At 37.7% G+C, this 16,816-nt stretch overlaps 1 protein-coding gene across 5 annotated transcripts in view; it reads right to left on the reverse strand.

Moving 5' to 3' along the window:
• Positions 1 to 939: 939 nt before the first annotated feature.
• Positions 940 to 16,816, reverse strand: part of CACNA2D3 (calcium voltage-gated channel auxiliary subunit alpha2delta 3) — a 799,126-nt gene continuing 783,249 nt past the window's right edge. For 3 of the 5 annotated variants that reach the window (XM_025050813.1, XM_025050814.1, XM_025050816.1), the window contains 3 exons: positions 4,029 to 4,141; positions 3,727 to 3,809; positions 1,244 to 1,336 (listed from right to left, as the gene is read on the reverse strand). In XM_025050813.1, the coding sequence (XP_024906581.1) occupies positions 1,244 to 1,336; positions 3,727 to 3,809; positions 4,029 to 4,141 (289 nt within the window). Of the gene's footprint in view, positions 1,337 to 3,157; positions 3,270 to 3,726; positions 3,810 to 4,028; positions 4,142 to 16,816 lie in introns of all 5 variants that reach the window. The other 2 variants (XR_003048003.1, XM_015593665.2) reach the window with 2 other exon arrangements.

Here is a 16,816-nt window from a genome sequence, read left to right on the forward strand (position 1 = left end):
CAAATGAATTCGTTCCCTTACTTAGTGAGCAGAAGTGAACAATATCAATGACCACAGTGGTCACAATACTATAGCCCTATTGTTGTTAAAATTTTGACAGCTAGGTAGGTTATAGTATTGTTACATTATTAACAACACTAGGGGCATATTAATTTAAAGAACAGCAATGAAGTATTATTATTCCTATAAATACTAAAATTATTTTAGCATAAAGTAGTACGATAATATCAGGTTTTCTAAAATATTAACAGCATAATTTGGGCTTTTTTTTTTTTTTTTTTTAAGTTTAAGTGGCATTCTCCACACGGCTTTTAGACATCTGTCCTATAAAGCAACTCCTTCTTAATTGTACCTAGGCATGGAAATCATTTCATTTTATTTGGTAACCATGATACAATGGAATCTGTTTTCTTTGGTTCAGGATCCAGTGTTTTAGGAATGCTTACAGGTCTGGGTAGTTTCACAACTTGTAATAGTTGAGATCTAATTTCATCTCTTGTTTATGGGGAAAGCCAGAAGCCAAATGCTCATTGTTCTCCTTCTTCAAGTCTTCTCACAATGAATTCCTAGGATTTATGACTTCTTCATTTCTATTGCCAAATAGTTCAAAACTTGAATATGATGGGAGCATGTGTTTTCATCCATATTATGATTTCTATTGAAGGTTAGTTCAATAAAATTCAGGATTCTACGTAATAAATCCTTGCCATGTAGATGATATTTTTATTTCCTTCTGTAAATATTTTTATAACTGATAGTGGAGCATCAAAACAATTGTTAAATATCTGTCTAGAGTCTGCTTTGGAGCAACGGCTCTGCCAACAATCATCCTTTTCTGGTGTCTGGAATGGGTAACATTTTCATGCACTTTTTAGTCTGCATCCTCACCGATAAAGTGATGATAAAACCCAAACAAGGAGATTATGATTTTAATATACTTTATTTAAAAAGTACACAGTTTTAAATTGGTTTCAATGGGTTTCAAGCAGAAGGGACATTGCCCACTCGCAGTCCCGTTTCTGATGAAGGGTGATTATCATGTAGCAAACTCACATTTACATGACTGGCAAAGTAAAAAGATAACATTTTTTTGTCAACATATCTTTAAGAGTTTATATCACGCACAGTTCAAAATCATGAGATGCTGATGGTTGGACTATATTTCATGTCTTCTATGTTGCACCATATTTTGGTTCACAGTTTATCCATAATTTAGCATGCCAAGAGAACATCTCAGTCAGTGTCACCTTGAGAAGAGCATCAAAAGCAGAGGGAACAGGATAAGGACCATCTTGGCCTGAAGACTCGGTGCACCCCCACACTCCCTTGCATTCTCCTACAGGGAAAGGTAGGGGTAATTAGAGTAGAGATAAACTCCAAGATGCCTTAAACTTTCTAAACTATATCAAGTCCCCAGACCTATCCCTACTCTTCAATTGTATAAACAAAGTCTTTTGTGACTACATAATTCCAGGAAATGAACTTGTGTAAATGTCATCAAGTTAGTATGAGGATCTCTGATATCAGTTGTCATTGTATAACATATTCGAAATCACTCTTTGCATACCATCATGTAGAATATTCAAGAGGAAAAGGACTATTGGTGGAAATGTCTGTTGTGATCATACTGTAAAAGGATAATATTGGCCTTCTAATTTTTTCCTGTCAGAATGTAAATAAAAGATCACATTAAAGGGGTCTGATCATTTCAGTGACTTGGCTATGAAAGGTTTTGTTTCTTCTTTCTTTTCATTTGAGGGAAGGAGGGCTCTGTTTTATAAAAATAAAATCATGAACAGTACAATATACAGATAATGTATTATTGAATTGTACACTTGAAACATATAATTTTATTAACCAGTGTCACCTCAATAAATTTGATTTAAAGAAATTTAAATAAATCCTTTAAATTGCAAAATAAAAATGAAATTGTAGTATTCATTACTTTCTGCAGCATGCTTTTTACCCACTGACTGATGAAAGTTTCTCCAACTCCATTATAGTCTAGCTCTATTTTATTTGGCTATTTTCTTATTGAGGGGCATTCATTTTCTCATCTGTTATTTACTACTACAATGAATGCTGAATGTAGCTCCCTACCAGACAAAGATATTTGCCTCTGCCCCTGCCTATGGTAAAGATGCCCAGACGTGGCGGTACAGATCTACAGGGCATGTTATTGTTACCTGTATATTCTGATCACCCAGAGGCTTGTATCTTTCATGTCCATGGTTTATTTTTATATGCAGTTGTTTGACTTATCAATTTAAAAGAGCTCTTTATAATTTGATTTATAAATTTTCTTCAAGTTCTATAAATTGGCTACTGACTTTATCTTTTTCCATAGGAAAGTTATAATTTTCATATAGTTAAATAAATCTGTTTTTCTTCCATAGCTTCTGGTCTTGGATAGGAAGTTCTCTCTAATCCCTAGGATTTCTTGTGAGACTGTTATTTTACTATTTAAGTCTTATTTATATTCTTCTGTTTGAATTGAAGCTTTGTCAAATATAAGAGTTTCTATTCTGTTCCAATGACCTCATCTTACTAGGTCTAGAAACTTATAAAAAAAAAACACTGATATTTAAAATGTTTATCTTGTATCAAGATACCAAAGCAAATTATCTTATTAACTGTAGAAGATTTTTACTGTAATGACTTTAGTTGCCTAAGTATGCACTTCTGGTTTTAACTGAAGTCATTTTAGTGTTTTGGGGACTATTATTTATATTTGCATTTTATGTAGAGCTTTTATGAGGGGTGATCATTGAATTTTATCAAAAGCTTTTTCAGTATATATTTACATAATATGTTGCTATTGAACTCCCTTTAAATATAGAAGCAAACATTCTCAATAAATTCCAAGTTCTTATTATTGCTATACTGACTCGAAAAATCTTTTCTAAGACTTGGATAGTTTAAATAACATTAAAATCTTTTGCTATTTAAAAGTGAGATTAACATTCAGCTGGCTCTGGTTGCATTTTTAAAAAAATAGATATTCCCTACAGTATTTGTCTAGGCAAGCTTTCTATTTTTTGAGGTGGGTGTGGAGTTAATTAAAAAAATGTATTTTTTGCTATACTTAAAAATTTTTCGTCCATAGTATTGTAGAAGGTATTCTCTTATAATTCACCTAAATCTATGGTAAACTTACCTTTCTCAGTACTAAGCTTAATTTTCCTCTGATCATCACTTTCAGTATAAATGGAGTTCCTTTGTAGTTGTGACTTCATGTGGTTAGAATGTTTAGAGGCTTCTCATTTCACCTTCATAAATTGTGAATTTTATCTGATATTAATATTGCTACTTTTGCTTTAGATGAACTTCTTATAAATAAAAGGCTGTCTAAAAGTAAGCAGGGGAAAATAATTTTTGACTACAATTTGAAATAAGTAAACCAAGACGATCAGAGCCACTTTGTGTGTATTAGTGGAAAGTGATAAAATGACAGCACATCCATAGTAGGGAAGATAGTAAAGATGCTTTTAAAATATATACATGGATATTATAAGAAAAGACAATTAGCACAGACTAAGAAGGAATTGAGGGGCTGAAAATAGGGTACCATTAGCCTTCCCGTATATTTTGCTTTGATTTGCCTGAAAGAGATTATTTTCTCACAAGTAAATATATTAGTTATAGTTCTTTAACCCTTGTGAGATACTCATGGTAAATCTGATGAGAGAAAAAAAAAAAAAAAACAGGAAGGGTTTTCAGACTTACCTCAGGATGGAAGCCGTGACAAGATTCCGGACGCCTTCTGATTTTCTGGGCCTTTAAACGTTCACACTTAAGAGATTCATTATGTTGACCGTAGTTAAGGCATATTTCCAAAATGTTACTTTCCCTTACTCTGCATTTCAGAGGTCAAAACATGGCGCTAAACTCCCTTAACAACTACTCTTCTCCAACAGTGCAAAGGATATCATTTTCCCCTTTCTAATGTTTCTCCCCCAGGATTCCTTACTGTTGATCTCTCTTACCGGCTTTAGTAATACTGGCTGGACTTACACACCAAAGGATATACCTGATTTCAATGGGTGCCATCGTGATGGGGGCCACAGACTCACAGAGGCAGCTGCTGTCCACCACCACCATGAACAGATTGCTGCTTGGGATTTGCTGGATGACAAAGGACCTGTTGGGACAAGAGGTACAGACTCCGTGAGTGGTCGTTTACCATTCCTCAAGTAATGAGCCATTAGAAAAACTTCCCCTTGAGTGGCTAACTACTGTAATACTTTGGAAAGCAAGTTTCAGAGGCTACTTAAAGTTGCCTCCTCACATGAGGCTCTTTACTTTCAATTATCAAGTTTCACTAAGAAGACAATAGCTTTTAACCTACATCTAGAGCCATATACAGCCCATAAAACCTTGGGAAAACTGGACTTTTATATGTACAACACAGTAGAGTCAGATTTGGCTAAATCACCTAATTTCCAAAGTCTAAGAGGTAAGGTTTTTCCAAGACTGATTTCCTGCCTAAACATTATCAAAAGTTGTATTTGATGTTCCTCTAAGTAGATTTTTCTCTCCTCCTTTCCTCAAAGATTGACTGAAGCTGGATCATATTGATGACAAAAAATGAAGTGAATCTCCTAAACTCTTCCCTATACCACTCTGCATATCTGTCCAAAATAGAGGTACGATGTTTTAATAAAATTAATGTTAGTCCTTTAAGAAGTACCACTCTTTTCAGAATCCAGATTGTGCTGGTATAAGGCTGTATAGCGGCTCTGACATTCTGTGTCCATTAGTACAGTTATCCAACTGAAGTAAGCTTAATGACACCTGCTTTTCACATTACCCAACACAGTGAAATGACAAAGTAAAATACTCATTTAACAAGAACTACTACTAATTTTTTGGAGGAAAAAACTAGAGGCTGAAATCCCATATTCTTCCAGAGGCAACAGATTAGCTAAATATTTAGCCTCAGGGCTAGAACCCTTGTCACATAACTTTCCATGATATTTCATTAAAATCAATTTAGTTGGATGAAATAGACTATAACCTAACAAAATGTTTACTTTCTCCATAAATTTTATCTTCATTCATCTTTCTCTCAACAAATTTGTTCTATTCTCTAGAGTGTATCACCATGCTTTACTAAAATCATCCTTCTGTTTTGTGAGAAATTATAAAGAAGGGGAAAGGAGCCCCATTTTATTTTTACCTGTTACCACCTCATATGTTGAATTATCCAAGAATGCCTCTGAGATTACAACACAACTGGCTGCCTTTCTACAAATGCTCAGTGCTTGTTCATCTAATATCCTGTAATAATGTTTATTTTTTTTCTCTCCATAACAGGGAACAGGGCATGCCACTGTTCACCAATATTTCCACACTGCCGAAACTACTATCTGGGAAACTTGCTCTCTGTCCTTCCTACCTTTGGCTTGAGAAAAAAAATTCAAACTTGCTAATTGTCCCAATAAAACTTTAAAAATCTCTGCTTTACCTCCCCCTTTTAGCTCTAGGTGCCTTCTCATCTATGTAAGTACGTTGCTTTAGCAGTTGGCCTCTGTAATGGTAAGCCTATCTGAATAAAAATAATCTATCCGAAACGGCTCTCATTAGAGAACCAATGATTTCCATGTTGGAGGCAAATTAACAGAGTCTCAAAAAAAATGCAAAACCAAAGTCACACAACTCATTAAAAACAAATGGCTGACTTGAAAATTGAGTAAAATGAGTCTCCAGATACACAATAAAGGATAAAGAAATTAAAATATGAAATAGAAGCTCCAAAAGGAAAGAATATTTTCCAATTGAAGGAAAATCCTATTTTTTTCATTAAAAGAGTCCATTTAAGCATGAATGAAACTGCAGATCATCAAAAATACAGACAAATCCTAAAATTTTCTCTAGAAACAAATTACTTAAAGAGAAATGAGAATGGCACCAACTTCTCAATGGAAATTCTTAAAATGAAGAAAACAGAGCAACATACTTAAAGTGTTAAGGGAATAGAAGAAAGGAAGTAAAAAGTATGCTAGGTCCAGAGAAAAACTAATTCTAAGTAATTGTAGATAATGACAGAAAATTATGGTTTAAAATTCAATGGTAATTGCTAAAAAAAAAATCCCTGAAAAATGAAAACCTGATCAATCCAAGATAGTATGGTAAACAACACACACACACACACACACACACACGCACGCACGCACGCGCGCGCATACACACACACAGACTGGCAATATAAGACTGAAATTATTACCAATCACAATAAATGTGAGATGATTAGATTCATATGTTAAAAGGCAGACATTCCTAAATTTGGTTTATAAAAATACCAGCATTATGATATTTGCAACAGACACTCCTAAAACAGCGTGACAGGAAAAAGATGTCGGATGAGAGATGTCAGATGACAGGAAAAAATGTAGAAAAATGCTATCAACAAAAGTGAGGAACAGAAACAGGTTAATATTATTATGCAAATATTCTAAGTGAAAATCATTAATATTCAATAAAGAAAATACTTCATGCTGAAAATAGTATAATCTGAATAATTTTTCATATTAAAAATAGTATAATAGTATAAAAAGGAATGATATAAACTTTTATGATCATAGCATACAAAGTGACAGAAATATCAAAAGTGATTGATGAATGCATGACCTATTAAAATATAGACCAAAAACTCTTCAGATCTAATCGATGTAGAATATAAGTTATTTTCAAATACAGGGAACTGCAACGTGTCCAAAGTGTAGAAAGCATCAATTACATGTTCTTCTTTATGGCAGGGCACAATTAGAAATTAATAGCAAAAAGGTATAAACAGTGGAAATTAAAGGTTAAAAGACATATTCAATTAATCCTTGAGAATTTGAGAACAGCCCAGACCCAAATCTCGTGTAGTATGATCTTAAATACTTTTATTGGAAGAAGAAAAATGTTTGCAAATAAATGAACTAAAATTTTGAATTTCTAAAATTTTGAATTAAAATTTGAATTTTGAGAAGCTGAAAAAATAAGAATATAAAGTTGCACGAGAGCCCATAAAACTTGGCCTTCCCTCTGGTACACTGGACTGAGTATTGATGGCCCTCTCGAAAGCCCAGCTCTCAGGCTTTTGCAAGGATGTAACTGATGGAAGAGAAGAGAGGTGATTATTGAACAAATAGTCTCCCTTGTCTATTAGCCATTCCCTTCGGTTTACAAAGACATGCTGTCACATCTCTCATCTCAGGAAAAACAAAACTTTCCCTTAACCTTACCTCCACCTACTGCCCTGTTTCTCTATCCTCCTTTATAACACAATTCCTAAAAAGAATTATCCACAATTTCTCTTTCTACCTTCTCACTTTTCTCCTTCTTTCACAAATCCACTCCAATAAGGTTGGAGTCCTTACCAACACCACTGAATCAGTCAGTTCTTGTCAAGGATGCCACCTTTCTTCTCAGTCTCCTTTGCCTCCACTTCCTTCCTTCTTGCTCACTGTCTGCTTCCCACAACAGACTGGTTGCCATGGAAGTCTGGTTGCGGAGGAAGGCTGTACCTATCTGTCTATGGTTATCTGTTATCCCCAGCACCTAGAGCTGTGCCTTGGACAGAACAGAGTCTCCACAAATTTTTATAGAATCAGTAACAGAATTAATTAATAAAGATAAAAGCAGAAGAATAAAATGCAAATAAAAATGTGAAGATAACGGAAAGAACCAAACTCTGGTTTAAAAGAACATTGACATAAATCAACTTTTGACATTCCTGATCAAGAAAGAAGTCACAAAATCACATTAAAACTTGGATGATCAAGAAACATTTAAAATATTTTAAGTGACATTATTATGTATATTATTGCAAACAATTTTAAAACTTAAAGCAAATACACTTTTGGGGATAAAGTATAAATTACCAACATTCGAACAGGTATAAAAAACAGGAGCAGACCGATTGCCAAGAAAAACCTGAAATGCTCATTGAAAATCTACTCCTAAGTGAATACTACCAAATCATCCAAGGAACAGATATCACTGTGTTCACAGAAAACCCACTGACTAACTATTAGAACTAATAAAAAATTCAGCAAGCTGACCAGTCACATAATCAGCATGTAAAACCACAACCTTTCCCTGACACTAGCAATAACCAATAAAAAATATTTATGAAATAAAGAACCATTGATAGTATCTAGTAAAAGACATTTCTTTATGAAGAAAATGACCAAAATTTACTGAACATAAACAGACAAACTAAAAATCGGAGAGAAGTACAATGGTTGTGGAAAGGGACACAATATTAAAGATGTCGTTTCTCCTTCAATTAACCTTTCAATTCAAAGCAATCTCAGTCAAAATCCCAATAGAATTTTTGACGAAATTTGAAGTGATGATCTTAAGGTTCATTCAAAAGAGTAAATATAAAGAATAGTGTGGACAATTTATAAAAGGGAAGAGAAAGTTCTTGCCTTAACCAATATCGAAACCCATGAGACAATTTACAAAAGAGGAAACACAAAGGAACAACTGATATGTGTGTGTGTGTGTGTGTGTGTTTAATCCTACTGAAAATCGAAGAAATATAAGTTAAAGTGAAATTAAAGTAATGAAATGTACTTTTTGCTAGCAGATTGGCAAAAATTTAAATCTGTGGTAATATCAAATGGTGGAGGGTCTGCAGAACTGAATATTATTCTACACTGCTGGCAGGAAGGTGAACTTTTACAGCCATTTGTTATTATTACAATGGAAGTCATTTAGACACAAATTTTTCAGCAGTTTTACTTCTCAGTAAGAGAAACTCTTGCTTTAGATCCCAAGAAGTCATGTAGAAAGTTGCTCTTGGTAGCATTGTTCACTGAGAGGAGAAAAAAAATGAAACCCATCTGAGGGTGCATCAGTGAGGACAAAGCAGCAGTGTGTGATTCTATGGTCTACTTGGCACCACTTGAAAGGAGGTTAAAAAACATATTAAATGAATCCTCGATAATTTGAGAACAGTCCAGACTCAAATCTGGTGTAGTATGATCTTAAGTACTTTTATTGGAAAAAGAAAAAGTCTGCAAATAAATGAACTAAAATGTTGAATTGAGAAGCTGGAAAAATAACATAAAGTTGCACCATCTCTATTTACTGTCATGAAAAGATATCCAAAACATAGTAAGTGGGGAAAATAATGTTGTAAAACTATACAAAAGTATGACTATTTAAGAATATTTAAGTCTGCTAGAGAACAAGAAAAACAAACGGAATGGATAAGAATTATTAGATATATTGGGAATAAATAGCAAATCAGTAAAGATTCCATGACTCATGTTAGACATTGAAAGAATAAATGGACTGAAAAAGTAGAACATATGTTAGTTGAACACAAATATAAAAGAACAGAAATATAAGGAATATAAGAAGGAATGGAAGGGCCAAATGAAATTAAATATTTAAAAGGCACAGACCATGTCATCTCCAGACTGACAGTTCTGACCTATGTCATCCTTCAATCCGACCACTGGCAACTCATGTTCTCTGCCTGAGACACACAAGTAATATTCATGGCTGCTCAGCAGGATAGAGGAAAGCCACAAACTTGCCCTAGCATCTCTCCAATGACTCAAGCCTGTATTGGCTTCAGGCATCTCCTATCTACTGAGCTCACGTCCCCACCCTCAAGTCTGATCCTTTTACCACATCATCAGTGGGAGTGAGAGCAAGGGAGGAGGAAACAGCAGGGGTGGGGACAGAAGAGGAGAGCAGTGGAAGAGAAAGGAGAAGATTGATGAAATAATTGTCAAGGGAGGCTTGAACTTAATCTGTAACACTGAAGTCTTTATAAGGAGAATGTGTTCATGTATTCTTAAAGCATTTGTAAAGTGGAACTTTATGATAAGGGCAAAGAGTACTGATTTTCTCATTTTACAAAAGAGAAAGCTGGGACTCAGAGAGGTAAGTAAATGCTCACAGAAGCTATATAAAAAAATATATAATTGTGCCCGTTTTCAAGATGGGAAACAAGAGACTAAGTAACTTCCTAGAGTAACAGGGGCAGAGCTCAAGCCTCTGGAGCCCAGGTGCATTGTGGGTTCACTACCATAGGCAGCAGCCCTCTGTCTTGTACTGGAATTATTAGTGCTCAAGCTCCTTGAGAGCAGATCCAGAGTCATTACTTCATACAGATGCTTAATGACAAGTGCAAGATATTATTGTTCTTAACACATGTACCCTCTTAGCGGAAGGCTCCCTAAGTGTTCTCAATGAAGCCCCACAGCAACTTCTCTTTTCCCCCCAAATCCTAGAAGATGAAAAGTCCTGCCTGCAGCGATACTGAAGCAAGGAAAACAACCCCCTACAAAGGATTTGCCAGCGGAAAGATTAACTGCTTTTCCATATTTTAAAGACTTACTGTCTGCTTATTAACATGGTGCTTCGGAGGGGTCTGGGCAATGTTAGCTGTACGCTTATGTGCACAATGTGTATTTATGGCCCAGGGTGCAGGGTTGAACTTCATAAAACACACCTCCATCCAGCTGGGCCCAGCAGCCAGACTGACATCACTATGCAGAGAACTGTGGCATGGTAGGTTTGCCTGGGGGCCAAAAAAGGCAAGAGGGAAATGCCTCAACAGAGAATCACAGCAGTCATTTCTAAGCAAGGATAGGTCAAAACGCGTGAAATAAATTAGGTCCTCAAGGGAAAGATGAGTAAGGAAGAGGGAAGCAATTTTGATGTGTCCATTGCTGCAACTGAAATAACCCAGTCCTCCCTTTTCCATTCACTATAGACTAAGACTAGAGGGGTAAGAATGATGGAATTTCAAGACAGCCTCCCCTGACAAGACAGAATACTTGCCGCATGCTATCTACTAAGAGGGGCTTTGCTGAGCAGATGAAGAAAGCGATCATATAGCTTCCCTAAAGCTGCCCCTGAACAAACATGCGTAATGTGTGGGACTCAAGGATAAAATTCCCAGAACATCCCGCGATGTACATTCAGAGAATTTGGTTGGCTTGCCTTTATTAACAGGGTACAAAACTGTGGCTTGAAAAAAAAAATAGGACCAGGATAGAATCTTAAAACATTTTGAAGTCTTTCGCTATAGGTTTTTAGCATTCACAAATTTTCCAGATTTTATCCAAAGATAAAAGACCATGAGTAAGTCACAGGGAATTTATTTGAATTTGGCATTGATCCTGTTCTATGTTGTACTACTCTCCAGGGCAGCTGAGTCTCCAACAAGATCCTATTCCCTGTGAAGGTGGAGAGATGCCTGTCTTCCTGCAACATGCCCCTAAATGCCCACACTGACCCAGGCCTATGTGTTGTGGAGAGCAAACATTTGGTGACTGGATGTTTAAATTCAAGCTAGAAGTTAAATATTGAGGATGTGTTCTAGCATAACTCTGTAGCCATGCTACTGACCAGCATGGGGGAGGGGAGAGGGGCACACCAGCACCTACTCTTGTTCAGTCCAAACAGTGTGAAAGAAGAAATAGCAGTGCCTCACCAGCTCACCCTAAAAGTGGTAGGCCTGGGAAATGTCACAGGTGAATCGTGTTAGCATGTCGAGGCACATGCAATTCTGAAATATTTAAACTATTCCAGAGCACAGGGAAAGAAGAAAATTTTTCAAAAATTTTTTTATGAAGGATCCTGATATAAAACCTGACCAAGATTATATTTTTTATATAATAATTTTAAGCAACTATGGAATATCTTTTTTAAAGAATACTGATGCAAAGATCTTAAATGACATGCAGCAATTAGACTTCAACAGGACATTGAATACAGCAGTAGCAATACAGCCCCAGTGAGGAATAACCCAAGAATTCAAAGGAACGAGATTATTGAGTTGTCTCAATAAAAACATGAAGCGATTCTTTTTTAAGACTCTGTTTTCCACCCTACTATATTGAATTCCTACCTTCTCCTCTTTAAGTGATATATAAATTTATAACTTTCTGACAATTTTAGGTTAATAAAATTAGTCTAGTTTAACACTCTAATTTCGTATCTAGTTCAAAGCTCTACACTCGCTATTTTTCCTTCAAACTTCTAGGTTCTTGCTTTTTCAGTAGTTTTGGGTGGGAAAAATGGAGCAGCAGAAAGGCAGGATTTTCTACTCCCCAGGCCCTGGTGCAGTCCTCTCACTATGGCTTGTTTTCTTTCAACACAGATTGACCCTTGGTGCCCTCTCTGTGGCCCAGCAACCAAATACTGGTTTTCTTGTGAGGTTATCATGGATTCTTCAGAGGACATTGAGTTCCTCAACATGGCCCCAACTTGACCACCCACGCGGCTCCTGCCATCTGCAGGTACTTCACAACCCCTTGCCCTCGGTGTGGACCTCACCTGGGGAGCAGCCCTCTTTTTAGGTTTAAGCAAGATGATAGCTATCTTCAACACTGTCCACCTGACCCTGAGAAATGTGCACCTTTGCTGGTCTGACCATGGGCCACTTCAGTGCTGCCCCTTCTCCAAACCTTGCCCTCTCCCTCCAGGTGCCTTTCCCCTGCTCAGATAGGCTCAAGAATATATCAGTACATCCGCCACCTAGCAGATCTTTGACCAGTGTAGGACTTCTCTTATTTCGAGCACCCAAAAATATAGAAAAGAGTCTTAGAGCATTTGTCCCCTGCCCATCTCGCTCTTGCTAGGAAAAAGCAACTCTGGAGGAAAAAAAAAAATCTCTTTTCATGATCCCTGATATCTTTTTTGTTAGGCCTCTCACCAGTCTTCACATGGCAGACTAAAGGTGGACCAGTTGTCAAATGAGCCTGGGTGTAGGGGTTGGAGAGAAGGGTTTCCAACTATAAATTAGTGCAGGCTAAAGATTGCTCTCTTTCGAACCTGTGGTGCTTAGTGTCATTTTGTCCTCACCTCAATCTGGGACTACAAGGAAACCCCCACTTGACATTCTGTTCACATCCTCTCAGTAAATCTATTCATGTAAGACACCCTATACAGAGTTGGAAAAGAGCCAGTGCTGTGGGATCTGTTCAATAGGTGCCTAAAAGACTTTTGACAAAAATCCCATCCCTGAAAACAGTCCCTAAGAGGACAGAAAGAGGCCTTTGATTGTGAAACAAATTTAGCATTGGCTTCAGGATAAAGCACTCAAGAGTTAATTAGAGTCAGAAGTGTAGGCTCACTCCCTCCTCTATTATTCATCATTGTTCTGAAAGTGCCAGCCTATGCAATTAAACCAGAGAAAAGAGGGATGATTAAATGTTGGAATAAAGGAAGAATTCACAAGTACCTAAAACTTGTTCCTGCCCCCAACCCTAATAATTATTTCTCATTTCCCTGTATCTCTTAATGGTACCACCATCTACTGAGTCATACAAGCCAGAGAGTTTAAAGTAATTATCAACATGCTCCTTTCTGAACATCACCACGTGCTGATTTGACCATCTCCTAATACCTCTCCAGTCCATCCTTCCGTCTCCCATTCCTCTGAGTCAGGTTTATGGGCAAGGGATTAATGCAGTCATACAGAAACCTTCACTAGAAGGACTTGTCATTTGGGGTTTACTGCTTGAAATTTTTAATTTTATCTTTGCATTCGTGTTTTATAAGTGAAGTCCAAGGGACAATGGAGCATGCATAGGGATAAAGGGAGGTGGGAAGTTTTTAGGTGCTTGGCTCCTGTCTCAGCCCAGAAATCCCATCACCCTCCAGCCCTGGCAGAGGCTGCAGTGGAGCCATGAGACAGACAGGTGGAGGCATGGCAGAACTGGCAGCACCACAACACATTCAGCCTATGACTTAGCAGAAGTGAACCTTTCATTCACCCCCTGACCTGGTACCAAGTATCTCCTGATGCTAAGATGAAAATCCTTTGTTGACTGGCTGTCCACCATGACTTGGGGTGGAGAGCCAGTGATAAGGGAAGATTGAGTCCCTTTTCCCAAACAGGACATGGCACCTCAGTTCAGTGACTAGTAGAAGGGAGAACCCAGCAGCCACCGGGCTGCACACCCCACCGAGTCATGGGAGCAGAACCCAGGGGTGACTTTGAGTGTCTGCACTTACCCAATGAGTGTCCCTGTGCCTAACAAAGCACAATATTAAATAGAAATGTGTGTGTGTGTGTATGTGTGTGTGTGTATCATAAAAGGTCCAGAAAGACCACACAAAGAAGACAAATGTTTTATCAGGTACCTTTAATGGCACCTTTTTCCTGCTTTTTGAACAAGCATCTCACATTTTCATTTTGCATTGGGCCTGCAAATTGTTCAACTGTCCTGCTGACCTGAATAATTTTTGGCATACCTTCCAAATTATTTCCCTGCTGTAGCCTACTCTTTATTCTTGAGGTAGTGTAATTCTTCGCAAGTGCAAGGCTGATTACTCCATCCCCCTCTTTGCACCTTTCCATGGCCTTCTTAGCATTTACCCAATGGTCTACACCCGAGGGAAGCAAAGAAGGCCCTGTGTGAACCAACTGGCTCTCTCTCCACCATGATGCATTCAACTGTCCTGACCTCTTCCCAATAACTAGGCATGCTGACCTACAATGGGCCCTTGAATGCATCATGTGGCTTCTTTCTCAGTGCTGAAACCCAAATGGAACTCTGTTTCTTAGCCTGGTCTGCTCATTGTAATCACCTATGGAGCTTTTTGTTTCGTTTTGTTTTAACATATCTGCTGGGCCACACCTAAAACAAGTTATATTAGAATCCCTGGATATAGGGCCAAGCCTTCTATATTCTTTTAAGCTACTCAAGTGATTCCAATATGCTGCAAAGGCTGAGACCTACTGGTCTAGAAGAGTGCTCTTCAGACTTAATATGCTCACGAATGACCTGAAGAGCTTGTTGAAATGCAGCTTCTGTTTAGTGGGTCTAGGGTGGGGCCCATGATTCTGCCTTTCTCACTTGCTCCCAGTTAATGATGCTGATGCTGCTGGTTCAGAGATCGGCAAGGCTCTGAATGTTGCAATCACCTTTTCCCCACCCTTTGGAGAACTCTGATTCAGTTCTAAAAGACATATTGAATGTTACTCTTTCATGAAATGCACCCTCACATAAGGAAACATGTCCTCCTTTGTTCTCTTATGGCATGTTGTAGGTACCTGTGTCACCCATAGAAAATACATACACTCCTAAATGCACTTGGAATGAAATGCTCACAACCATTTTACCTCCCTTGTACTACACACCAGCAAATGATGGAAGGATAGAAACCAACACTCTCAGCTACATTTGGAATGGTCTGAAAACTGTAAGCTATGGAACCTGTAGAAAATTCCCTTTTGGTATCACAGGAAAATACATAGAACTGTTAATCTCTAAGTAGTAAAGACGAGGTTCAACAAAGGTCCTTCTGGATATCAGGTAGGAGGCACAGGTCACACACATTAAGACACCATGAACAAAACAAAGATGAAAACAAACATGTAGTGGTTTCCCAGTATGAGCTCTAATAAAAGTCACGAGGGCAGATACTTCAAATTTCAGAAGCTGGTTGGCCACCAAGCTACTGCTTCCCTATGGGCCCCGTGATATAACTTATTCTAAGGTTGGTGGTGGTAGAGACTGATTTACTCAACAATACAATACAGTGAGTAAGCCAGCTAGTGTCTTCTCTCCTTCCCTTCCTCCCTTTTATTCTGCCCTCTCTTTCTCCTTCTCTTTCTCTTCCCTTATCCCCCACTCTGGCTCTCTCTCCAGATAAGCAGGCAGAGAGCTATTTAGTTTTTAAATTCAGATCATTTTGTCTCCTACTAGGCTTCTGAGAGCAAGGCACAGACCTTTATCATATATATATATATATGTGTATATGTATATATATGTGCACATAAATGAATCAGCTCAGAACTAAAGCGTATTTAATAACAGTGGAAAAGGAGTGAAAGATATAAATATAATTCAAAGTAGCAGAACCTCTCTGGAAAATGAATTGTATAGAATGTAGTACAAGGTTTAAGCAGCCCAGAATTGTTTATTCTGACCACTTTTCAAGATTGAAACTTCTCTGCTTCTGGTTGACTTCAGAAAAAAGAGGGCCCTTCTCTCTACAGCAGTGTTCTTTGATATCCAGTCTCCCTCTTTTTGGTACCAATATCCTACCCTTTGTTCAAGAATCCATCATTCCTCCAGGCAGCCCAGGTGCTTCTAAAGCCCTAGCTATGCACGAGCATGGTACCTGGGCATAAATGATTGGTACGATTCTTTCCCCTAAAGACAACAAATGGTTTAGAGATGGGCATTAGACCTAAATTATTCTAATCTGACTGAAACCCATAACTCTTATCTCTACTCCCAACACATAAGAACGAGGAAGCTTCAGCCTTAAGAGCCACTGGCAACTTTCCTGTGCTTGTGAATGGAAATGCCTGCTGGAACATGCAAATAGAAAACTTAAGTCTTGGTCCTAATCTTTGGGAAACCAGAGTAAACCGTACCTGCAGCCTGCATCACAACTTTTCACTTTATTGTTTAAGCTTTCTTGAGTTGAGCCTTCTGTTATTTGCAATGAACAGATACTAGTTGATGTGCTCCTAGATTCCTTATGATGGCCGTCATGTTACCTGATCAAATTGCAGTTGGAAAACAGGCTTTAGGGAGCTGAGGCCCAGAAACCATCAGTGCAGCTCCTACCAGGTATACTTTGGATGGCTTGCCAAGAACCAGACTGCTGCAGGCTTCACCTGCTCTACTTCACTAGCATGAGAAATTGCTGTGTTTTAATGGTTAAGAGCTGAGATTAAATGGGAGAGCATATTGTCTTTGTTATACCTATTTATTCAAAAATGCATACAATGGACACATTATGGTGTACCATCTGTGACTTACAGATTGGGAGGACACACAAACTGTACAAATGATGCTTTGTCTGCAGGGCACAGTGTCCCGAGATGGTATTT

Source organism: Pteropus alecto, unplaced genomic scaffold (genome assembly GCF_000325575.1).
Source record: "Pteropus alecto unplaced genomic scaffold, ASM32557v1 scaffold75, whole genome shotgun sequence".
Classification (NCBI taxonomy): domain Eukaryota; kingdom Metazoa; phylum Chordata; class Mammalia; order Chiroptera; family Pteropodidae; genus Pteropus; species Pteropus alecto.